General features: G+C 38.7%; 1 protein-coding gene across 5 annotated transcripts; it reads left to right on the top strand.

The window, feature by feature from the left end:
* The first annotated feature begins 3,366 nt into the window (after nucleotides 1–3,366).
* On the top strand, nucleotides 3,367–23,848 carry LOC307128207 (uncharacterized protein). 5 transcript variants are annotated; one of them, XM_079819901.1, is made up of 5 exons: nucleotides 3,367–3,415; nucleotides 12,373–12,407; nucleotides 16,649–16,913; nucleotides 17,687–17,784; nucleotides 17,879–23,848. In XM_079819901.1, the coding sequence occupies exons 4-5, from the start codon at nucleotides 17,691–17,693 to the stop codon at nucleotides 21,691–21,693; spliced, it is 3,909 nt and encodes a 1,302-aa protein (XP_079676027.1). In that variant the 5' UTR covers nucleotides 3,367–3,415; nucleotides 12,373–12,407; nucleotides 16,649–16,913; nucleotides 17,687–17,690; the 3' UTR covers nucleotides 21,694–23,848. The 5 variants fall into 5 exon arrangements, with proteins under 5 accessions (XP_079676027.1, XP_079676026.1, XP_079676029.1 ...); XM_079819900.1 differs by having other exon boundaries at nucleotides 16,646–16,913; XM_079819903.1 differs by lacking the exon at nucleotides 16,649–16,913 and having other exon boundaries at nucleotides 17,691–17,784.
* The last annotated feature ends 1,381 nt before the right edge of the window (nucleotides 23,849–25,229 follow it).

The following is a 25,229-nucleotide window of genomic DNA, read 5'->3' as shown; positions in this document are numbered from 1 at the left end:
TACTGCTGTTTCCTGAAGAAGAATCTGTTTGCTCTTTTTTCCTGCAAAGAAGAATTAGCTGTTTAATAGAATGGGGAACTGCTGGGGTTAACCAGATGTCAGCATGGAGAGAACTGATTCAGCGAAGGAAAAGTGAAAGTTCGACCTTTTCCTTCACTGAATCAGTTCTCTCCATGCTGACCCCACTTCCCCTTTCCCACTTCCCCTTCCCTACTTCCACTTCCCCACTTCTCATGCAGTCATGTCTTGTCAAACAGACTTCAATCTCGCCTATAGTGTAGGCCGGGTGGTGTCTATATAGACGGACATACATTATTATATTAAGCTTGCAAAAGTAATCAAAGTGTTTAATGTTTCACTTCTGTTCCTACCTAGATCTAGCTTCTGCAAAAGATAGTTTCAAGGATGTGTTTCTCGGTTTCTGAAAACCAAGTTGTTATAACTTCTCCTTATCAGCCTACTAGTAAATTTCCACTCACCATTATCAGACTGCATACAGAGGCACGAATTACAAGTTGAATATCTATGGCAATCACCCCCTAAACCCTCAATCACTATTCTCTACGTTAGTCCACTAATACAGTTCATTTTAAAGAGTGAATGAAAACGAGTGAGCGAATTCAAACAGCCGTTAAGTGTACATCGGCTGTACACTCGTTATTGCGGTGCAATGTGGGATAGAATGAGTGCACTCGATAAGATCCACTACGGTTTCGGACACCACTACAAACGGCTGTCCCCTCAAATAATGCTATATTCGAGGGTATAGGGGCAATTTCAGATTCAGCCTATATAAGTCGCAAATGATTTTCAAATTGTGTGCAGTTGAATAAGTTCAGATCTACGCCTCGTAAAAGGCACCTAATTAATATCATTAGCACACTGTAAAAAAAAAAAATCAGGTCTCCAATTGAAAATTTTCTAGTGACCGATAACATCTACATTTTTTAGTTGGCCAAATTGAATTTCTGTGAATAAAATTGCTAGCCTGACAAGCCAGACTCACATCAAGATATTGGGTCTGGAAACTCACCATTGACAGGGCTCAATCCGAGGGCCGGGATAAATGGTTGTCTTACAAATTCCCTCTGCATGCAATTGGATAGCGCCATGAGCGCCACAACCAACCAGAGCAAAGAAGAAGGTGAAGCCGAGCTAACGTTAGTTGATAGACTTTTGCCGTATCCGGTAGGCAAAACTTCGAACATATCTTCTTTTCTTAAGAATGACTTCATGCCGTTCTTTGTTCTTTTCTCAAAGAAAAGCTTAACTCCAAGTCTTCCAGAGTCAAAAGACCGCTGTGCATCAGCTTCTTTGTTTACGAGTAGCACGCAGAACCTCCGCAACTCTGCCGTGACGTGCCGTCATTATGTTAATCCCGCCCACCGACTCTACAAACGCTGTGATTGGCCTGACCAGAGTTAGGTTTTTCCAGCTCTCAGGTCTACCAAGAGTTGCTAGATTACACTCGCAGCAAAATAAATTTTCTGCAGCTAGGGGAGCACCACTAGATTTCTAGGCTATAAAGTTGCATCAATTCACAGAAATTCATTTTGGCCAACTGAAAATTTTAGATGTGATCGGTCACTAGAAAATTTTCATATAAAAGAGCACCAGTCAATGTCCAAACCCTTTACTTGAGAATGGCCAGCGGAAAGAATTGCTTAGATTTCCAAATACCTGCATCAGACAGAATGCGTTTTTCAAGTTTGAAGACGTGAGGCGCACCGCACTGCCTTTGTTTGGTTGACGTTTTTTAATTTAGAAAAGAGCAGTGTGCAGCATTTTTTTATGTTGCTAGGCAATCAGCTGTCCTGTCAGTCTAATAAAGGTAACCGTCACCACAACGAAAGGCCTGCCTCTCCATTCATTCGATTGGGCAATGGGGAAAAAAACGCAAATGACATTGGGCGCTATTCCGCTCAGAGTTGATTTTTTGTTCAACTTCAGGCACTCAGATCACTCAAAAACACTAGGTGTAGCAGCACAAAAAAAACATCACTGGTTTAACTTAAAGTAAGTTACCTCGTTGCCTTAAAATTCTGAGTTCATTGAATTTTTTTTTTTTTTGAGTTAATACAATGAAGGAAAGTGGTTTGATGAATAGAAACTATGGGACAGTGAGGACATTTTCCCACCGGTTATTCGATGTGTGACAACACCGGTAATACCGGTATAACCAACGGGGGCTTTTAAATCGCTAATTCTAAACTGAAAGTAAAATGCACACGGCCACTTGAACTTTCAAAATGGAAGCAAAGCTCATATAGTTGAGCTTCCTTTGGAATGAACTGAAAATGTACCAGTGGACACGCACCGTGAATGACTGACAGCGCGGCCGTGTGCATTTTACTTTCAGTTTAGAATTAGCGACAATTCGGGGGCGGGTTGCTTGAATCGTCGGTTCATTAGCTGATTATTCTTAAAGAAAAACATTACAACAAAACAGTACAATGACAAACTCACTTAAATAGGCGCTTTTTCAAACCAAATCTTCCGCAACCATCTTGTCAGTCAGCTCCTCACTCTTGTGATGAATGAGATTTGACTCCTGCTGTTGGTCTGTGCTGCGACTCTCGCAGGGCGCCTCTCACTGCAAAAAAATTGCGTTCTGTCTGATCAGGGCCTTACTCTGACTCTCTGCCACAAGGAAAAGTGCGTACGTCTGATTAGAACCTGAAGTGGTTAAGTGCTAAGCTAAAAAAATAAATATGAACGTTGCCTTGGATTTTAGCTAATGCACACTCTAAGATCAAATCTGTGTGCATGCCTGTCCTATAAACGAGGCCCCAGGTGTTTGGTCAATGCCGAAATATGACCCATTTGGCTTTCCATACTTTCAGACAGTATGCGATCGTGCCTTCAGTTCTCTTTCGTGGATTATTGGCTTGATTGGTATTCACGCAAACACAGTAAGTGCTTTAGTTTTTTTTTTTTGCCACAGTATAAATATGGTATTTTAGTCAGGTATGAAGTCATAATTTTGGTATAGTGACAACACTAGTTTACAAAGGACTTTGAAACACCATATATCCTAATGACATTTGAGAATGAAGGGAAAATGCTGATCCTATTTCTTTCACAACATTTTGGGATGTGAGTTCATAAAACACAAGACCAAATGCAGCAGTTGCATAAGCTATTGTTTAGTTATCTACCTGCTCATATTGTCAGACCGACCAACAGTCCATTTTTTTATGAAAGCTTTTATGAAAGATATTACTGTAGTAATGCTGGGCTTCTACAGATCTAGACGAGAAAGTAGGTTGACTGAGAATCGTTGCCTGCCCAATCACAGTGTTGCAAGGAGTTGCAAGGAGTGGCCCTTATTCTGACTGTATAAAACCACAGTGTTTAGATGTAAATGAAACCTGAAGAGGACAAATCATTCTGGAGTAATATAGAGGGGGAAAAGGTATGTTGCTTAAATTAAAATAAATGGTCGATTCTGTCTTCCAAACCAAAATTCAGATATGTTAATTAATGTAAGTGAACACAATAAAACCAACAAGAGTAAAATATATAACAAATCTTTTAACTACACCATAGAACTGTGTTCCCGGTATACCAGTATTGTTTATAAATGTCAGCTCAGGTCAGGCCATGTGTTTTAAATGCTGTAATATTATACAATTAAATGAATTACAATACCTGTCGACCAAAACAAAGGCTTAACGTTTCATAGGCTTTGTGCTTCATAACTGTACTACAGATGATACAGATATGCTGAGGAAGATTGTTTTATATATATATATATATATATATATATATATATATATATATATATATATATATATATATATATATATATATATATATATTACTGTAACATTACAATAATGTTAATTCTATACACTTTACTTATTTTTTGTAAATACTGATATTAAAAAAAAATTTTTAATGGTAACACTTTACAATAAGTTTCATTAGTTAACATTAATTAACTATATTAGTAAACATGAACTAATAATGAAATGCACTTATAATGCATTTATTATCTTTGTTCATGTTAATTTCAACATTTACTAATACATTATTAAAATCTTGTTAACATTAGTTAATGCACTGTGAACTAACATGAACAAACCATGAACAGCTGTATTTTTTATTAACTAACATTAACAAAGATGAACTAATACAGTAACAAATGTACTGCTCATGGTAAGTTCATGTTAGTTAATACATTAACTAGTGTTAACTAATGAAACCTTATTGTAATGTGTTACCTTCATGCATGCCAAAGATCAAATATTAAGCTTTTTATGACAAATATTGATACCATGCTTTTTATGACCATTTTATTTGGATAAAAGCGTCTGCCAAAATGCATAAATATATTGCCATTTTAATGTGTAAATCATCTCTACTGAAGAGTTAAAATAATTTTTGCATATAAAAATCTGATTAATAATTCAAATAAATCATTGCTGCTGTAATGACAGTTTGTGTCGGTAAGGACAAAATGTAAATTGCACATGTTCATAATGTTACCTGTAGAGAAAAACAGTAACAGACAAAAACAGAAGGTATTTTGTCAAAGACAGTAGAGGTATTGCAGTAAAGACTGGGTCAAACTGATTTACTTGTTTCAAAAACTAATACATTTATGAATTTCTATTGTAACAACGAACAAATTTGAGGCCTTCAGTATTTTGTTTTGTCCTTTGGTTTCTTTTTTAATCCTCCACTGTTCTTTACTGATTTGTCAGCTGGGAGACACTCTTCATCTGCTCTTTTTTCTCTTTTCCATAACTCTTTATATCTGTCTGGGTCTTTTCCCATTACATCTCTGCATTTCTGTCAATTTAATGTAGATGAATTTGGTATCATCTGGTTGCAAAAATGGCATGTTTATATTTAGTTTACAATAGTCTTAATATTTGCAATATCAGCCACAGCATTAGAACTGCTATGTCAAGGCAAGGACTCCTAGTGCCATTGTAGGCACTTTCAGTGGTGGACAGGGGTCATCATAGGCCCTTTGTCCGGTCTACTGCTAATCAGCAAACTGCCTGTGTTCCGACACCTTTCTATTATGGACAGCATTGCAATCTTTTGTGTGATTGGACAAGATAGGCGAGCTTTTGCTCCTCATGTGTATATTATTGAGTCTTGGGCACCCATGACCCTGATGCCAGGTCACCGGTTGTCCTTCCTTGCACCACTTTTGGTAGGTACTAACCACTATGCCGTAAACACCCCACAAGACCTGCTGTTTTGGAGATGCTCTGACGCAGTTGTCTTGCCATCTCCATTTGGCCCTGGTCAAAGTCACATCTTTTCACTTATTTATTTCACTGCTTCCAACTCATGAAATTCAAGAACTGACTATTCACTTGCTGCTTAATATATCCCGCCCCTTGACAGGTGTCATTGTAATGATATCATAAATGATGTTCACCACACCTGTCAGTGGTTTTAATGTTGTGGCTGATCAATGTAAATTATATAGTATAAACCTTGAATTTGTCACTACCGCAACACAAGGTCTTCAACGCATCGCCTAAAAATCCTGTGGTAAAGACATGTTGCGGAAATTATATTTTTACTAATATTGCTGATAACTGTCAGCTAGCAAGGTCTGATACATCAGGTTTGACTTTTAGCACAAAATGTACATGTATTCAACAGTAATATAAATTCATTTTTAAAATGTAGTTACTACGCTTAATGGTAAGGACACGCAATGAATAGAAAAGATGACCTTTATCTCATTTTTTGTGAGTGGCCCAATGGGGATGGCCCAATCTGTCTGTTTCCATAGAAACTAGATTTGTTTGGCTCTGAATAAATGTCATATTAAGAGTCTTTTTCAGTGTTGGGTTAAGGACAGGTGTATACTTAGAAAGAAAAAAACAATATAGGAAGGTGGTCATAATGTTATGCCCGTTCGTGTGTGTGTGTGTGTGTGTGCGTATATATATTGTCACAGTGTGTCACGGTGTGTTTCATGTTCTTATTTTGTCATGTTCACTGTTTCCTGGGGTCCGTTCTTCGTACCTCGCTAACTCAGTTAGTTGACGATTTGGCATGCTCTTGGATTGTTTGGTTCTTCGACGCTCATCCTGCTGGACTTGCTGTCATAGCAACAGGTCCGTAAACTCAAACCTGCTCGGGAGCAGGCTTATTTCATTTTAAAGGGGTGGTAAAACACATTCTTTTGAAGGCTTGACTGTGTTTGTGGGGTGCACTGTAACATGTGTTCATGCTTCGTTTAAAAAAAAATGGCCTTATTTTTCATATATTTGACCTTTATTCTACACTGCTCTGTCCCTCCTTGTAAAACGGTCTGATGCTTTCCGGGTTGTATGAAGCCAGTCCCTCAAAAATACGCAGTGGGCTCTGATTGGTTAGCTGGCCTAGTGTGTTCTGATTCGCTAACCGCAGTGCACGGTTGTCGGAAACGTCACGCCCCATACCTGGAGGCTGTGCTTTGGTCGGCGTCAAAAAAAACATATGAGAACATTTGAGTGAAGATGATCGAGCAGAACCTGTTCAGTCCTCAAGTGTAAAGACTGCGGATCTATAATGATCGCTACTGAATGGCACTTTAACTTTTGTATTTTTAGAACGATTATAGCCAAATATCTGTCGCAAGAACTATTAACCCAAAACGAACACAAAGCACTGGCTTTACTATAGTAGCCAAATCACACACAGAACCATGTTTAGCATGCCTGAAGATAAACAATACATAAAAGCTCTAATCAAAGAATAATTTACACTAATGTCAGGTTCGCTGTTGAGATTTTAACGTTAGTGTTTGTAATGTTAGGTGTTCGTCGGATAACGTTAAGTATGAATGAGCATTTAACAGACTGGTTTGCAGAACAGCGTTGTCATCTGTTTACTTCCTTGCTACAACCTATTACAGGAAAACACATCGATGAAAAATAAATCAGACTTACAGGTTGTGGCCCGTAAACAGCTTCTGTTTGTAAATCCAGCTTTCAGGACAAGCCGTTGTGCATATCCTGTATTGAACTCGCGAAGTTTGTGGAAGTTTGTGTTGTCCTCCGTGAAATGTGCAGCGCGCGCGTCGTGCATCCACGCACCGGCAGTGTTTTTTTCACGCAGCTGACGTTGTGCAAATCCGGCATTGAAATCGCGAAGACGGTGGATGTTTTCCTCTGTTAGATGTGCTGCAGGAGCCCTGCGCGCCTGATTCCCCGCTGACTCAAACACACGTGCATATAACATGCTGTGTGTTAAACGCTCTGCAACGCACCCCCGTCCCAAGGAAGGCTGAACAGAGCAAGTACCCCAGACCTGCAATCCGGATGGAAATAACAGCGTTTCCTCGTTATCGCGGCAACAACACTCCAGCCTAACTAACTTATACCACAACAGCGCCGCGATACAAAATGGCCTCACCCTCCCTTATTTAATATTCTCGGAGGAGGGGTTTATGTAAATATTGAGCCTGGTGATGTCAGCAAGCCCTGGAGGAATGTGTGTAGTCGCCTACTGGCCGTTTGCTGTAGTCCTTAGAAACTGATTTCTTTAAAAGCAAATATCTCCCTTTGCTTTAAACTTTGAACGTTGTAACTTTGCAGATGTTGTTTATGCTCAAGCAGCAACATTACACGCTAGCTAAAGTCAGAATAGTGAAATCGTGGTTTACCACCCCTTTAAACAGGATTAGATTGCATCTTGAGGTGAAACTTAAAATCAGTCCCAGCCACTGCTACTTTATTACAAGAGTTCATTACTGAACCAGGGGCAATAATAATAATTTTAAATAATAATAATATACAAATTTTAAATTGTATATGAGAATGTATATAATATTATAATGTTGTGTATAATACTATAGACACAGCCACTTGATTGAGCGATTTATTTGTGATGGAATAATTACTTTATAATTTTATTGGACGTTTACACACGTTGTAGTTAATCTGAGCCGTGCATTAATTTAAGTGATGACGGATATTATGGGAGTGGCTTGATGCAGCGCAGGAGATGCAGAGAATTTGATCTTGACACGTTACAAATCTGCTTCAAATTGAATTAAACATTTAATTACAACATTTAAATTAAAATGTAAAGGGTGTACAAATACTGTATAAAATCGTGAATATAAATAATTGGTAATCATGTTAAAAAAAAAAACATTTATCATTGATCTATTATAACTTTTATGTTGGTTTGTAGGGGTGTGCATTGGGACTGCCCTCACAATTCGATTAGATTACGATTCACCAGGTAACGATTTGATTCAATTCGATTCTACGATGCATTGCGATGCATCAAAATTCTACTGCACACAACGAGGCAAATTTTTAATCAGTCATGAGGCAATACAAGCAGTCAGATATTGAACAACAGATTTTATTGGGTGCTATGTGTGTATTATCACTCTCCTGTATCTTTGACATAAATGTCATTAAATAAAATAAAATTGAATGGTACAGGGTATTGGATATGGCATTTTCAAACCTGAAAAAGAAAACATAAATCACTGCTTTCAGTGCTTTGAATGAGAAATGTTTCTCTTCTCTGCTTTAGAACCATTTGAAATTAAATAGAGCAATAAAAACAGCCAACTTTTTCCAGCAGTGAACATTAAGTGTTTTACTTAATCAGTAATCTCCCTCCGCCTCAGCCATCTTGATTGTTGATGTTGTTATGACCCCGGAAGTAATTGAAACTTCACAACTTTTTTGTCCAACTCAAGGCCAGAAAATAAACGATGACATAATCGATTATGGCACTTAGCCGCATCGATGCTGAATCGTGCATGCCCCGCATTGCCAAATCGATTATTGTTGACACCACTATTGGTTTGGTCGTTTAGCTGTTCCCTTATAAAGGTCCAGATATTCTTGTTTTTTTTGTGTGTAATTTGCCAAGTTTTTTGACAGGTGGCTTTTTTAAAGCGGTGGTAAAACACATTCTTTTGAAGGCTTGATTGTGTTTGTGGGGTGCACTGTAACATGTGTTCATGCTTCGTTTAAAAAAAAAAAAAGCATTATTTTTCATATATTTTACCTTTATTCTACACTGCTCTGTCCCTCCTTGTAAAACGGTCTGATGGTTTCCGGGTTGTATGAAGCCAGTCCCTCAAAAATACGCAATGGGCTCAGATTGGTTAGCTGGCCCAGTGTGTTGTGATTCGCTAACGGCAGTGCACGTTTGTAGGAAACGCCACTCCCCTTACCTTTACCGGAGGCTGTGCTTTGGTCAGTATTAGAAACAATGGCCATACCATAATGACCATACCAATATGAGCCGAATCAGACCCAGAACATTTTAGTGAAGATGATCGAGCAGAACCTGTTCAGTCCTCAAGAGTAAAGACTGCGGATCTATATGCGGATCTATAGTGATCGCTACTGAATGGCACTGTTACTTTTGTATTTTTAGAACGATTATAGCCGATATATATATATATATATATATATATTTTTTTTTTAATCTTATTTCCTATTTTTATCTTTTACTTGATTTATTTATAATTCTACTTATGTTAATACTTTTTATTCTAATTTTATTCTATTTCTATTTTAATTTCTTGTAACTGTTATTTGCACTGTCCATGGAGCGGACCTGTTTACATTTCACTGCCAGTTGTATATTGTGTATATAACTGTGTATGTGACAAATAAAACTCTTGAACTTGAACTTGAGCCAAATATCTGTCGCAAGAACTATTAACCCAAAACGAACACTAAACATTGGCTTTACTAAAGTAGCCAAATCAAACACAGAACCATGTTTAGCATGCCCGTAGATAAACAATACATAAAAGCTCTAATCAAAGAATAATTTACACTAATGCCAAGTTCGCTGTTGAGATTTTAACGTTAGGTGTTTGTAACGTTAGGTGTTCGTCGGATAACGTTAAGTATGAATGAGCATTTAACAGACTGGTTTGCAGAACAGTGTTGTCATCTGTTTACTTCCTTGCTACTACGTACAATTAACCTATTACAGGAAAACACATCGCTGAAAAATAAATCAGACTTACAGGTTGTGGCCCGTAAACAGCTTCTGTTTGTAAATCCAGCTTTCAGGACAAGCCGTTGTGCAAATCCTGCATTGAACTCGCGAAGATTGTGGAAGCTTTCCTCCGTGAAATGTGCAGCGGGAGCCCGTCGTGCATGATTCACACTGGCAGTGTTTGTCTCGTGCAGCTGAACCGCGGCTCATGAATTGCAAATACAGACGAATATTGTCCATTATGTCACATTTTCCAGTCTTCTCCTCCGACCCTGTCTGTCTCATGATTTATGATGGGCAGCATATATCTGCGACCTGTTCCCCTCTGTCTCATACACACATGCATATAACTTGCTGTATGTTAAACGCTCTGCAACGCACCCCCGTCCCTAGGAAGGCTGAACAAAGCAAGTACCCCAGACCTGCAATCCAGATGAAAATAACAGCGTTTCGTCGGCATTGCAGCAACACCACTCCAGCCTAACTATACCACAACAATGCAGCGCTACAAAATGGCCTCACCCCCCCTTTATTTAATATTCTCGGAGGAGGGGTTTATGTAAATATTGGGGCTGGTGATGTCACCAACCCTGGAGGAATGTCTGTAGTCGCCTACCGGCCGTTTGCTGTAGTCCTTAGAAATTGATTTCTTTAAAAGCAAATATCTCCCTTTGCTTTAAACTTTGAACGTTGTAACTTTGCAGATGTTGTTTATGCTCAAGCAGCAACATTACACACTAGCTAAAGTTAGAATAGTGAAATCGTGGTTTACCACACCTTTAATTATATGATGTCATTACGTTGCTGTCTTGACGCCAGCCAATTGCTGCATTACTGATCATGGTTTCGAGTATCGATGCATCTGCCCTATTCAGGGAAAACAAGAACGCGCAGTGATCTTAGATAATTTAATCCAGATATTTAAATCCAATCCGCAAATTCGTTTGAAGAACCAAATTAGCCAGACATCAGTTATCACGATTAAAAGAATATGGGATCTGTCAAATCATCTCAGATGTATTAAGCGAGGTACAAAGAACGGACCCCAGGTTGTCACATGTGATTCCCATGTCTTCATGTGATCTTGTGTCATGTTGTCATTGGTTCAATTAGTCTTGTGGGTTCTTAGTTCTGTTCTGTCATTGGTTCATTGTCTTGATTGTTCACAGGTGTCCCTTGTCTTAATCATTAGTCCTTGTGTATTTAAACCCTCATATGTTTGTCATGCACCTAGTATTGATGTTGTAACCCGTTGTTTGGTGAGTTTGCTCCTGCTCTATAGAGTAACTATAGTTTAGTTCATGTTGTGTCAAGTCAAGTTTAGTCAAGCCAAGTCTATGTTTTTGTATCTGCTCATGTTTTGTTAAATGTAAATAAAGTGCAATTGGGTTGGTGGCCTTAAGTACTATGTACTTACATCAAAAAATAAGTACAATGTACTTACTGTGTTCAAATTGTATTGCAAAACATTTTTGCTGATATTGAGGTGGGAAACGGGTAGGGTTAGGGACAGGTGTGGTGGTATGGGTACGTTTAAGGGTAGGGTTAGGTGTAAGGGAAGTGCCAACTGTGTAATTACAAATGTAACTACAAAAATTAATTACAGACGTAATTACAGGCAGGTATTTTTTAAAATGTAAGTACAATGTAAAAACATGTACACAATAAGTGCATTGTATCAAATGATTAATTAAAATGTTAGTACATAGTAGTTAAGGCAACCTAATATAAAGTGGGTCCTAAACAAAGTATTGTTCTCAAATAATTGTCAATTAACAGCAGTTTCCTACAGTGACAACTTACCCCATAAGGTGACACCAATAGGTATAATCAGATTCAATGATTTCTGCTAAGCAATGCTAAAAGTGCTACCGCCAGACCCGGAGATCGGCTGAATCGATTCGAAACCGGTAAAACTCAACTGTTTAATTCTAGGGGAGTTGGAAAATTAGCCTATTTTCAAAAAAAAAGTGGAATGTTCCCTTAAGAGTGCATATTAGTCCCTAAATGGTACGTATTAGTACCTTTGGAAAGGACATCGCACCAGTGACAGCTATTGTTCCTTTGTTTTATTTATTGATAGATAGATTGATAGATAGATAGATAGATAGATAGATAGATAGATAGATAGATAGATAGATAGATAGATAGATAGATAGATAGATAGATAGATAGATAGATAGATAGATAGATAGATAGATAGATAGATAGATAGATAGATAGATAGATAGATAGATAGATAGATAGATAGATAGATAGATAGATAGATAGATAGATAGATAGATAGATAGATAGATAGATAGATAGATAGATAGATAGATAGAGTCAGTATTAAATTATAGAAATGCAATGCAAATGCTATTTGAAACACTGTTCTAGCTCATAACAGGCACTTGTTCTTCACTTGTCTCTCCCCTTTTTTTGCAGGTATCTTAGTGAATGACCTGATAAGCTGCATTACGGTAACTATGTTGTCTTTTATAAATAGATTATTGTTGCTTGATTTACAGCATATTACTCAAGATGTCAATATTTGTGTAGTTCTGTCTGGTTGCTTTTTTACTTGACTGGCAATTAATTCATTTGAATAACATTATTTTATCAAAACACTTTCACTAATTAATTCTATAATACAGATTATAAAACAGATAGCTCTGGTCCTGATGCTGATTGATCAACAAAGTATTCCATCATAAAGCTATGATGTGAAACACATTCAACATATCACTTTGCAGATTCATAGCAGACTGCTATTGTAGTTGCAGCTCTTCTTTAACGTCCTTACGATGGAATCATCCATGCATCACATCGTTTGGTTAATCAAAAACATTATCACTAAACAATACATTTTCACTAGCATGGTGTAAAGACGATCTAACACATATTTGATAACAATCCCATTAATGTTGGAGGAGTTTGAAAAAGTAACCAAACAATTTAAAATGGCAGACAGAAAATAAGCAAAACATGGCAAAAGTTTTATAATTGTACTCTGCATGACTGAAGCAATCTAAAGACACCATACTCACGACATAAGACTGATTTAAATGTTACAAGCATTTTTAACTATTTTGATTATATATATATATATATATATATATATTTTTTTTTTTTTTTTTTTTTTTTTTTTTAAATCAGGTAACCTCAGAGCGTCATCATAATGACACTTACTGAGCATGGTCTTGCTACACCAACACATTAGTAAAATGCAGAATTTTGAATTTTACATCAACATAATGCCTGAGAGACAATATGATTGAACAGGGTTCTAAAATAGGTACCCATATGTCCTAAGGAATCCAAATGTTGTGTTTTAGAGCACATTTTTAAATGGTTTTAATGAAACAAGCATTTTTTCAGATTTCTCAACTAGTAAGCAGTATTGTTCCCAAACTGCTCAGATACCCTCAGGTTAATGCATAGATTAGTTATGGTATACAATTGAAAAAATAAATAAATCAATAGTTCCAGCACTAAATATACCAGCACTGTTGATTATTTTATTATTTTATTTTAAGATTATTTTACCCATATTTGAGGATGGCCCAATGAATGCTCTACAACTTCTTTAAAATGTATGTTCCCTTTCAGTCATTATGTTCGACATTGCGTCAGAAGTGAACTGACGAATTGGGATCTCATCTGAGAGCCCAATCACCTTCAAGTGTAATTAAACTAAATGAGCCAATGGACGTTGGCGTGCAAGATTTGCATTGCGAACTCCGCCCTGTGAAGCGGGTATATAAAGAAGAGTGAGTGTAATCGCACATTCAGCTTTTCGCTTCAGAGCGAGCGCTTGTATTGTTCAGCTCTGCAATCATCATCGAATGATATTCTACGAGTCAGGAAGAAGCTCTGCTTGTGTGGTGTTGGTGTGATGGCACTGCAGTGGTGGTCACAATCTGAAAGAGCATTTGCTGCTGTTTCAACAGTCATCAGAGAACTCATTGCACACTGCACTATTCCCTGCAACCTGTGCGTGACCATTTCCTGTGCGCTTCAGCACCCAAAAATAGCTTATTTCCCTAAAAGAGGAAGCACTGGATGCGGTCGTTACCTGGCCCTGTCTGACAGTCACAATCACTGCCTTGCATATTTAAAGGTGTTGTATATAAGTTTTTCACTTAACTAAAGCATAAAAATACCATAATATGCTCGCAGATATGTAGGAAACATGCTAAATTCACCTACTTCTTTCTCAGAAAAAACAATGCCACAGCCAGTTATTCTACTTTGAAATGTGCAGTCTGTGTCACAATGTCTGTTTTAGTTTTGTTTTGGTCTGTGTGATGCTGCATGTTGCTGTGGAGCTTCCGGAGGAGAATGCTGGTCCTTCACATGGGGGACCAGCCATTTTGTTCGGGGTTCCTTGCTGCATCGGAGGGTGGGCTAGAATCCTCTGGAGATGAAGACCCAGCTGCGCTGCGCTGCCCTCCTTTGGGGAGAGTAGCGTTGATCAAGTCCGATCAAGAGCTGATGGCCATGCTTTCCTGGGCCGCTGAGAGCATCGGGTTCGAGTGGCCACCATGTCTCGAACACTCAAGGCTGGATGATTGGTATCTGGAGGCGGCCCATGCTGACCATCACTGCCCCACCCCAGTACCATTCTTCCCAGAGGTGGATGAAGAGGTTACCAGATCGTGGTACCGTTTTCTGCCCGAAAACAAGCTGGTGCCTCTTCCCTCCTTGCTACCTCGGGGCAGCCAACGGTTATTCGGAACATGCAGTAGTAATGCAGTTGTGTCCACAGAGCACTAATCTGCATCTCCTGTCCAAGGCCTGTAAGTTCTCATCTGTTCTGATGGCCGAGGCGAGCCGCAGGAGAGGTCGCTTCTGCCCTGCATGCCATGGCTCTCCTGCAGGTACAGATCGTTCCTATGCTTTGTGTTTAAGGCTCGGGCTTATCAGTACAAAGTCCACCCCTTCGGACAGGCCCTGTCACTTCGCATCTTTACGAAGGTTGTGGAGGCGGCCCTGGTTCCAATGAGGGAGCAGGGTGTTTGGATTCTCAACTACCTCGGCTCATACTGGCCCACTCGCAAAAGCAGTTGTGCGAACACAGGAATTTGGTGGTCCAGCACCTCAGTCATCTGAGGCTTTGGGTCAACTGGGAAAAGAGCAAACTTCCCCATGCAGAATCTCTATTCTCGGTATGAAGTTAGACTCGCTACCTCTTGTCTCTGGATGGGACGCAGAGGACTTAGGTGATCCACCCCTCTACGAGGTATGACTACGCCTTGAAGTGGAACCTGTTTGTAGAGCTGTGTTTTTCTCACTGAGAAGACCTCCAAAGATGCTCGATCAGAGCTGTGCTTTCTTTCCAGCAGGAAGAGTAGGAGCGAAGGCTGTGTCCTTTCGACCCTGAAAGTGTATGTTGCCGCTATTGCTGCACCTCACAATGCAGTAGACTGTAAATCTGTTGGAAAGCATGACTTGATCATCAGGTTCCTGAGGGGTGCGAGAAGGCTAAATCCTCCTCACCCTCACCTTGTATACTCTTGGGACCTCTCCATAGTGCTAACGGCATTGCACCCTTTAAACCACTGCAGTCAGCTGAGCTGAAAATCCTGTCGTTAAAAATGGTGCTCCTGACTGCGTTGGTTTCGATCAAGAGGGTAGGGGACCTGCAGGCATTTTCGGTCAATTAAACATGCCTCAAATTCAGGCCGGCTGACTCTCACGTCGACCGGATACGTGCCTAAGGTTCCCCCCACTCCTTTCAGGGACCAGGTGGTGAACCTGCAAGCGCTGCCACTGGAGGAGGCAGACCCAGCCCTTGCTCTGCTCTGTCCTGTTTGCACTTTGAACCTGTACATGGACCGAACACAGAGCTTTAGTACCTCAGACCAGCTCTTTGTCTTATGGAGGCCAGCAGAAGGAAAAGGCTGTCTCTAAGCAGAGGTTGGCCCACACGATAGTGGATGCCATCGTCTTGGCGTACCAGACCTGCCGTGTCCACTTGGGGTGAGCGCACTCTACCAGGAGTGTTGCTTCCTCTTGGGCGTTGGCGCACGGTGCCTCGCTGACAGACATCTGTAGAGCTGCGGGCTGGGCAACACCCAACACGTTTACCAGATTTTATAATCTTCGTGTAGAGCCAGTGTCCTCCCATGTACTCACCTCCAGTAGCCAGTAATCACAGAGACCTGCTCGGTGTCTCGCTTGCTGGGCCATTCCCCTCTTAAGACAGGATATGTGCACTATCTTGCTGCTCAGGTGAGTTCCCCAGCTGGCGAACCCCGTTCCTTCAAACATCCTGTGGCAATCAGACTTGGTGGAGATGTCTGACGCCAGAACTAACACTCTTTTGTGCACCAGTGGTTAACCCCCGTGCTAAGCTAGGTGCCCATATGTTTTGATCCCTACAGCGATCCCATATGTGTATTCTTCCATGGTATGACTGCCCTGCCGACGAGCCTGTGTCTTTTCCTAAGCAGACTCCGCTCTGCCTCTCTGCTCGGTATCAACTTCACCCTAACCAGGCTGAATCTACCACAGATACCTTCCCAATGGTCAGTCCATGTGTGCAATTTCCACCTGACACCTCCTTACTGGTAGGATGTTGTCATCATAGAGTTCCTTTCCGCTTGGAAATGGCACGCCTCCCCAGTGTTATCCAATAGTCTCTCTGTATGGGTCAGAAGGAACAGCAGTGATTGACCTTCTCTGTGTTAAGCCCTGTCCTATCTTCCGTCCCCAGCAGGTGCGGGTGGAGCTTATGCAGGCCACTGGAAGGGGCAGCAATAGAGGCGTTTTGGTAGAGATGACAATTCGTCTGTTCACTTCTGACATAACGTCGAACGTGACTGACTGAAAGGGAATGTTCTTGGTTACTATTGTAACTCCCGTTCCCTGAAGGAGGGAACTGAGATGTTACATCCCATCGCCACCATTGCTGTACCACCGTTGACTGCCCGGGTCTCCAGCTCACCTCCTCAGCGAAAACCAAGTGTGCTGCACACGTCCTGGTAAGTGAAGCCAAAGCGTCTCAATCGCCCAAGGTGTTTGTTCATAGTGTAGCTCATAAATCCAGCCCCCTCCTAGTATTCTAATGGGACACAAGACACACTAAACAATCAAATTACACTTAACTTTATGTCATTTTAAAGCTGATGTAAGTTCAAGAGTTCGTATTTTTAAAATAAGTTTGGTTTTAGTTAGTTATTTGATGCTATAAAAACGAGGGCTTGACGTCATGATTGACAGCTTCTCAGAGTGAAGTAGCCACTGAGGCACAAACAGACTATTTTGTTGATTTTCGGGAGGAGGTTGGAGCTGTCCACAACTGTTTATTTCACACAGACACAATGAGTTGTTCTGCAGTAAACTGTACGAACAGAAACTATGGGAGTGTGGTCGGGTTTTGAAATCACGGCTCTACTTCCTGCTTTATACTGTGCAGACTCAGGTTCCGAGGTCACTACTGCACAGATGCAGGTCCTAAATTAGCACAAGATGTCAGCGTCATATTCAGACACCGGCGGCTTCACTTTTCTCCAATGAAAGATAGTGAAGAGGCCATGATAGTGAAGATGTCCATTGGCTTGTTTAGTTTACACTCAAAGGGGATTGGGCTCTCAGGCGAGATCCCAATCTGTCAGTTCACTTTTGACATAACGTCTCCATTCCCTCCTTCAGGGAACAGGGGTTACAATAGTAACCTAGACATTTTGTTTCTAATGTTGTATACTTTTGTGTTTAACATTTACAAAAAAATTATAATCCAAGACCTTTTCTCTAGAAAGATGTCTGACTCTGAAACCATTGAACTGGCTTGTCTTGGCCGACCTTTTCAGTTGGGAATGCTTTATGACTGCCGAAGAGATGTCCTCATTCCAGGTAATAAAAAACAATCAAAATGGTCTATTTTATTACTTAGATTTTATGTTTTACCTTTGGGGTAACTAATGACTAATATAAACATTTTCCCAAGGAATAACTCTTTGGGATGCTGAGATGCTGCAGAAGAATATCAATGTACGGCCACAGCCAAACACTGACTTCAAAATCATTGCCTCAGATTCAAGTGAAGACAAAGTACAAGCGTTGAATGTTTCTGCATCTCTTGAAGCCAGCTTTCTGTGTGGATTAGTTAGCGTGAAAGGGTCAGCTGCATTTTTAAATGATAAAAAGAAGTCCAAACATCAATCTCGAGTCACCTTACAGTATCGGACAACGGCACGTTTTGAGCAGTTAACTATGGAACATCTTGGAGCAGGGAATGTAAAGCATTGCAATATATTTCAGGAGGGCTCGGCCACACATGTTGTTACGGCTCTATTGTATGGAGCTCAAGCGTTCTTTATTTTTGACCAAGAAGTTTCATCCAATGAAAATCATCAAGAGATACAAGGAAACCTCCAAGCATCAATCAAAAATATACCTTTAATATCAGTTGAAGGTCAAGCATCTTTGAAAATGAGTGAATCGGAAAAAGAGAAAATGAACAAATTCAGTTGCACTTTTCATGGAGATTTTGCTCTGGAAAACAATCCGGTTTCATATGTAGATGCCATCAAGGTGTACTCAGAGCTGCCAAAACTGCTGGGAGAACATGGAGAGAATGCTGTGCCCATGACCGTGTGGCTTTACCCTCTGAAAAAACTAGATTCAGCAGCTGCTCAGATAGTCAGAGAGATCAGTGTAAGCCTAGTACGACGTGCCCAACGGATCATGGATGAACTGGATAATTGTGACATTCAATGTCAAGACCTGATGAAGGACAATGTCGCCATTCAATTCCCTGAAATCAAAACTAAAATCAGAAAATTTAAGGACCTCTGCTCAGAGTACAAAACTGTTTTTCAAAAACATCTCTGCAGGCTTCTTCCATCTATAAGGGGTGGAGGAAAAGAAGAACAAGAGCTTGTTGATGCTCTCAATGACAAAGAAAGATCCCCATTTCAGGGTGCTCAGGTAAACAAGTATCTAAATGAACGAGAGCGAGAGATGAATGTGGTTAGATCTTACCTCGAAATCATGAAAGAAGTCCCTGTTCTTTCATCCAGCAATGACTTGGACAAGGTTGTCTTGAAAGCATCCAATAACTATGTGATAGCTTTTGCACTTTCCTCCTTAAATGAAAAGGAACTGTACATTTCAGACTTGGAGAATTACCTGAAAAAACAATCATGCAACAATGGAGAGCAAGAAAGTTATGATCAAGACTCCTCAATAAAGACAGAGAAATGGTTTTCCTCTGGAAATGTAACTACACTTACCAGGGAAAACATACAGGCCTTCCTAGATTTCAAAGAAGCCAATAAAGGAAGAAGGAACATTGAATTCTGCATTGCATCAATCCCGGATGAACTCATCACTGCCTCCTCAATTCATGTTTATGAAAGGGGGAGACTCATAAACTCACAGTACAAGCTCCCCTCAAAACCCCCAAAACCAGTCTTCTTGAGTGCTGAGCATGACTGCATACATCTGCAAATCACACCTCCTGACCACGGTGTTAGTTCTGTGGTCTCATACTGCATTTCATATCAGTCTGCACAGAGCTCTGAATGGACAGAGGTGTTTACTGATGGGGTTTCTGATCAGGTCACTGTCAAACAGTTAAAACCACATAAGGAATATTGTTTCACCTGTAAGGCAGTGTGTCGTCCAGGAGTAAGTCTGACAAGTGACACAACATCATTCTTCAAGACTCGTCCATGTGCTCCTCCAGGGGCACCTATAGTGAAACGAGTAGAATCTGAGTCAGCAACTGTAGCCTGGGATGTTCCTACATCTGTGGGTGAGGATGTTCTGGTCACTGGATACGTGTTGGAATACAGAGAATGCACCAAGGATCAGGAAAATGAAAAGCCATGGAAGTCTGTGAAATCTACAAACAGGGAGTGCACTCTTCAGGGATTGAAAGAAGACACAGTTTACACAATCAGAGTTTTTGCAAACTGTGGAAATGATGGAGAGAGTCTCTCCAGCTCTGAAACCGTGTTTTCAGCCAGTTTTAAGGGTAAACAATCAAATAAGGATGGGAGTGAGTTGTTCTTGAATCAATCTTCACGAATAAAAAAGGGCAATCCATCAATACATACACTGAAACTACACAAAAAAGTGGAAGAGACTGTAAGTTTTAATCAGTATATATTTGGAAGAAAGGTTGAGGATGTGAAAAACAAAGTAATTCTTCTTGTAGGATCGACGGGTGCAGGAAAAACCACGCTGGTCAATGTGATGCTCAATTACATACTGGGCGTAAAGTGGCAGGATGTATATCGCTTCAAACTAATCCATGAAGTGACAAATCGCTCACAGGCTGAAAGTCAGACATATAATGTCTCATCTTATGAGCTGTACAATCAGCCTGGCTTTCAAATTCCCTATTCCCTCACAATCGTAGATACACCTGGATTTGGGGATACAAGAGGAATCGCTCATGATAAACTGATTACAGAGCAGGTCAAAAGCTTTCTTTGTAGCCCTTTGGGAATCGATCACATTGATGCCGTCTGCTTTGTTGTCCAGGCCTCTCTTGCCCGCCTGAGTGCCAATCAGAGGTACATCTTTGACTCAATCCTGTCCATTTTTGGCAAAGACATTGCAGAGAACATCATGATTATGGTGACATTTGCAGATGGTAAAAAGATCCCAGTTCTAGAAGCCATCAAAGCAGCAGAGCTGCCCTGTCAAATAAATAAAAAGGGAGAACCCACCCATTTTAGTTTCAACAACTCCGCTGTGTATGCAGACAAAAAAGAAGAAGAGCCTACAACCTCTGACAATGATTCAGATGATAATGATGATGAAGATGACAAACTGACCAAGCTTGTCTGGGACAAAACCTTTAAACAGATGAAGGCTTTTTTCAAGACAGTGGGAGCCAATGAAAGTAAAGATCTGACAATGACTATAAAGGTCTTGGAGGAACGAGAGCGCCTTGAGAAAGCCATGGCAAGTCTAACCCCTCAAATAACTGCTGGGCTCTCTAAAATGAGTGAGATACAAAAATTCAAGCAATTTTTGGAAAATGAGAGTGAGAACATGGCACAAAATGAGGATTTTGAGCAAGATGTAGAGGTGATGAATGCAAAAAGATCCCCTGTAAACTGTTTTACCATGAATTGCAACACCTGCTTCTTCACATGTCACTCCAACTGCTTCCTCCCTGAAGAAGATTCTGTGCAAACTTGTGCTGTGATGGAGGATGGCTACTGCATTATCTGCCCTGAAAACTGCCATTACTCTGCTCATTCAAAGGAAAACTTCATGTGGACCTATGAAACAAAAATAGAGAAAAAAACCATTAAAGAGCTGAAAGACAACTTCATGAAGGCAAAAGGAAAGTTTATGGACTCTACACAAATACTTGATGAACTTCAGGAACAACTCTATGGAATTGAGCACAAATTAACGAAATTGATCAAACTGTCCTCAGATTGCCTAAGAAGACTGGATGAGATTGCACTGAAGCCAAAATCTCTCTCCACAGCCGAATATCTCGAAATCCTGATCAAAACTGAGGAGGAAGAGAAGAGTCCTGGCTTTGAGGAGCGCATTGTTGGACTCAAGAAAATGAAACAAGAAACTCTTCTCCTGGAAAAGATTGCTAAAGGAGAACAATTGCTCGAAAGGGAGCGCCGCATTATGGAGGAGAGAAAGATGCGAATGCTAAGTGTTGCCCTGAAAATGATGAAAATGAAGAAAGCTGTTAGTGCCTTCCAGTCACAGAGCAATCAGGAAACATCCGATCAAAAGGATGGAAGTGCTTGCCTTGAGGGCCAGGAAATGTCCTAAATAAAATAAGGGCTGATTAGTTCAAAGAGAATGAGGAAAATTGAAAATTTGCTTAACATATTACTTAACAAACAACAATGCTTCATTCACGTTTGGATCAATCCTCATTTAACATCAAGAATACTGAATTTTATTAGGTATTTTTATGCTTGTATTTGTGTTTTTAGCAATGATACAATGTCAAATTTCTCAATAATGCACAAAAATCATGTACTGTAGCTCAACTGGTAGAGCATAGTGCTAGTAACAGTTATGGATCTATGAAATTATCAAGATTTCTTTTTAATCTTAAATGCTCTTTAAGATACTTTGGATAGAAGCATCAATGTAAATGTTTGTTTTTTCATCTTTGTGTTTAGTCTTCCAAAATCATGCAAACATTTAGATACTATAAAATACTATGAAATCCTATTAAAACACAATATATGATTTCAGCCAATTCCTTCACGTTTTAAAGACATTTTTAAAGCAAGTTGTATTAGTATGGCATAAAACATTTTGAAATTAAGAAATATGGATTTGTCTTATGGTAGAGCTTATACTGTATTGCCACAATGCTTGTCAGTATTTCCCAATTCCATGACAATTTACTACTGTTCAAAAGTTATCACAATGATCATAATTATTTGTATTATTAGTAATATTGTTTTAAAACAGAATTTAACTTGATTGTCAATTTATGATTTTACTTTTTTTAAACTTTGTAAACCTAATAAGAAAACCTTTATTAGAATAAAATAATCTAATAAAAAGGTACACTGACATATAAGAATTAGAAAAATAACATCAGAAACATGCAAAGACCTAAACTACATTATAATATGAAAGGTTAACATTATGGGCACTACAAGTTAATAATATTTGTTATAGGGGTTCTGCTGGCAAAAACTTATGTTTTGGGAATTATACAGCACAATGCCATACAACAGCTCTTTACACTTAAACGAAAATGTAAAGAAATTCACATAACAAAGCATAATGCCAAGACATGCTAAAGAGTCAGGCAGCAGCACTCTCATAAACAATAGAGCGCACATGCCACAATACATTTATTAAATTCATATGGCATGCATGAAATTTCACCAATATTTAGAAAGGTAAGCAATAGTTATTCAAATTATATTGAAATATGTGTATAAAAAGAGAAAATACTGTCATTTATTTAATTGTATTATTTTTTTTATATTGGTCTAATTGAAAATCATGTTTTTGTGCTTTTTTAAATGAATGTAATTCTCTAAAATGTGTAATCAACTGTTACATTTTGTAGGGCGAATGTTAACCAATCAAGTACTCAAAAGTTATTTTTGATGTTGACTGCGTGTTGACAAGTGTAGTTACTTCCCAGCATGGTTTGCATGTGACTTAATGGGGAGAGTAAAAATGTTGAAATAAAGTATTGTTTTTTTTCTGTTTTTGAGCAAGATGAGAAAAGCAGGGGACTTGATAATGTATCTTGTTCAGTTATGTTGCGATTTAGAACAATTTTAGTTACATTTATAAGTGAAGCATTTAGGCTGACGATGGGTAAAGACTTAAATAGTATGATTTTTGTATTGATACTTAAAGGAATAGTTCACACAAAAATGAAAATTCTCTCATTTACTCACACATGTTATCCCCAATGTATATGACTTTCTTCTTCAGATAAACAGAAACAAAGACTTTTAGGAAAATAATCCATCTCTGCGAGTCCATAATAATGGAAGTTAACAGGTGCTGAGTGGCACAGTTCACTTGCATTATGGACTTCACAAATCTTTGTTTTTGTATACACCCGGGATGGCACAAGGGTGTGTACATGATGAGAGTATTTTTTTATTTTTCGGTGAACAATCCCTTTAAGGAGCAGATTTAGCATTTAACATAGTATGTTCTATTGCTCACTAACAGTTATTATTATATTGTAATTCAGTGAACTGACAACAAAAAAATATTCAGATAAACAAATGAAATCCTGTCATGTAATCATATAAAATCACTTTGAGTCTACTTGATTTGGTGACTTCACAATAACAAACAATGATGTTACATGTACAAATTATGTTTGGGTTACTTTATAGATTCATGTGGAACTGATGTACATAATTAAATCATGTAAATCCAACACACTTTTTCCAGTGTATGGTATTTATAATAAAGCTTTTTAATTCGTCTGAATGTTTTGTCTTTGGAAAATAATTTTTTTTTCTTTTATTAATATTAAATAAAAATGTAAGGTATTTTTAACCAAATCTAAAATATAATTTGAGAAAAACTTATACACTATGCTACAAATTAGAGTATTTTTTAAGTTGGTCCAAAGTGCACTGTTGTGTTTTGCAGCAATCTAACAAAGGATTTAACTCACTGTGGTCCGACCAATCCTATAATTTCATACAAACTTCTGAACACATCCTTCAATACATTCTTAACAAACATACAGTCTGATACACACACCCTGCTTCTGGATGGCACATCATTTAAAAAGTCAAAGTTACATTTAAGTTAAAGGGGTCATGATGACATGGATTTAAAAGTATATATATTTTAATGTGTTCCTTGATGTTCACATGTTAATAAAGTGAAAAATTAAGTAATAAAATAAAATATTAATAAAGTTTTTTTTTTATTTTTTTGCACAAAAAACAAAACAAAATATTTATACAGAAAAACGATTATTTTCAACCTTCATTCTGACCCTCCTGAAATGAAAATAATGTGGGCAGTGTGTGGACAGTCAATCATTATAGATCAGATTCCTATCAGATACACAAATAATCGGATTTGGACTGACAACGTATAGCATATGACTCTAAACATTCATTTGAACTAAATGTGCAAATAAGTGTAGCAAGCACAATTTCAATTTGTATATTAAATATGATGCGATATACAATAAGAAGAAAATTATTTTTCTCTAATTATTATATATGATTAATATAATATAATAGCAAAGAATACCTATCTGCTATCATAAGTCGCTGTTTTTGTGGTTTAGATGCTGTTTGAAATAGTTCTACATGTATGTGTGAGCAAGGGCTCGTAGCATGGCATAAAGCTTTTTGAAACAGATTCTTATCACTGTCAAGGAATAAGCAAAAAGGGACATATACTAAGATGATCTGACATGAATGTAAATTTTCTGGTCTGATTATCATTATTGGGATATATTTTGTAATAAAAAAAATATATCCATGGTATCCATATGATAAAGTTAAAATAAAAAAGATTAACTTTCTTGAAGCATAATGAAAAAATATCTCACTCAACGATTCAGATTTGGTGACACACCTGGTAGGATATTAATCCACTAGGGCTGTATTCCCAAAAACATTGTACACCTAAAGGCTAATCTTAGAGACCATTAGTGCTAATGCTATGCATACTGTAATGCAGTCCTGGAAAAAAATGGGACATTTTATCATAACTGAAAGATTAAGAAAAATTAACTGCACATAACAACAATTCTTATTAATGAATGAATGAATGATTATTACTATTATCGTTTTGTTTTTTGTTTTACCTCAGCAGAAGTGGAACCACTGCAGTGCCTT

This window comes from Gobio gobio, assembly GCF_949357685.1.
Source record: "Gobio gobio genome assembly, chromosome: 6".
NCBI lineage: Eukaryota > Metazoa > Chordata > Actinopteri > Cypriniformes > Gobionidae > Gobio > Gobio gobio.
This window is presented reverse-complemented; position numbering and strand designations above follow the sequence as displayed.

Coding starts and splice junctions, on each gene's coding strand:
- LOC307128207 (XM_079819903.1), top strand. CDS start 17,691: ATGTCTGACTCTGAAACCATTGAACTGGCTTGTCTTGGCCGACCTTTT. Junction 17,785..17,878: donor AAGAGATGTCCTCATTCCAG/GTAATAAAAAAC, acceptor CATTTTCCCAAG/GAATAACTCTTTGGGATGCT.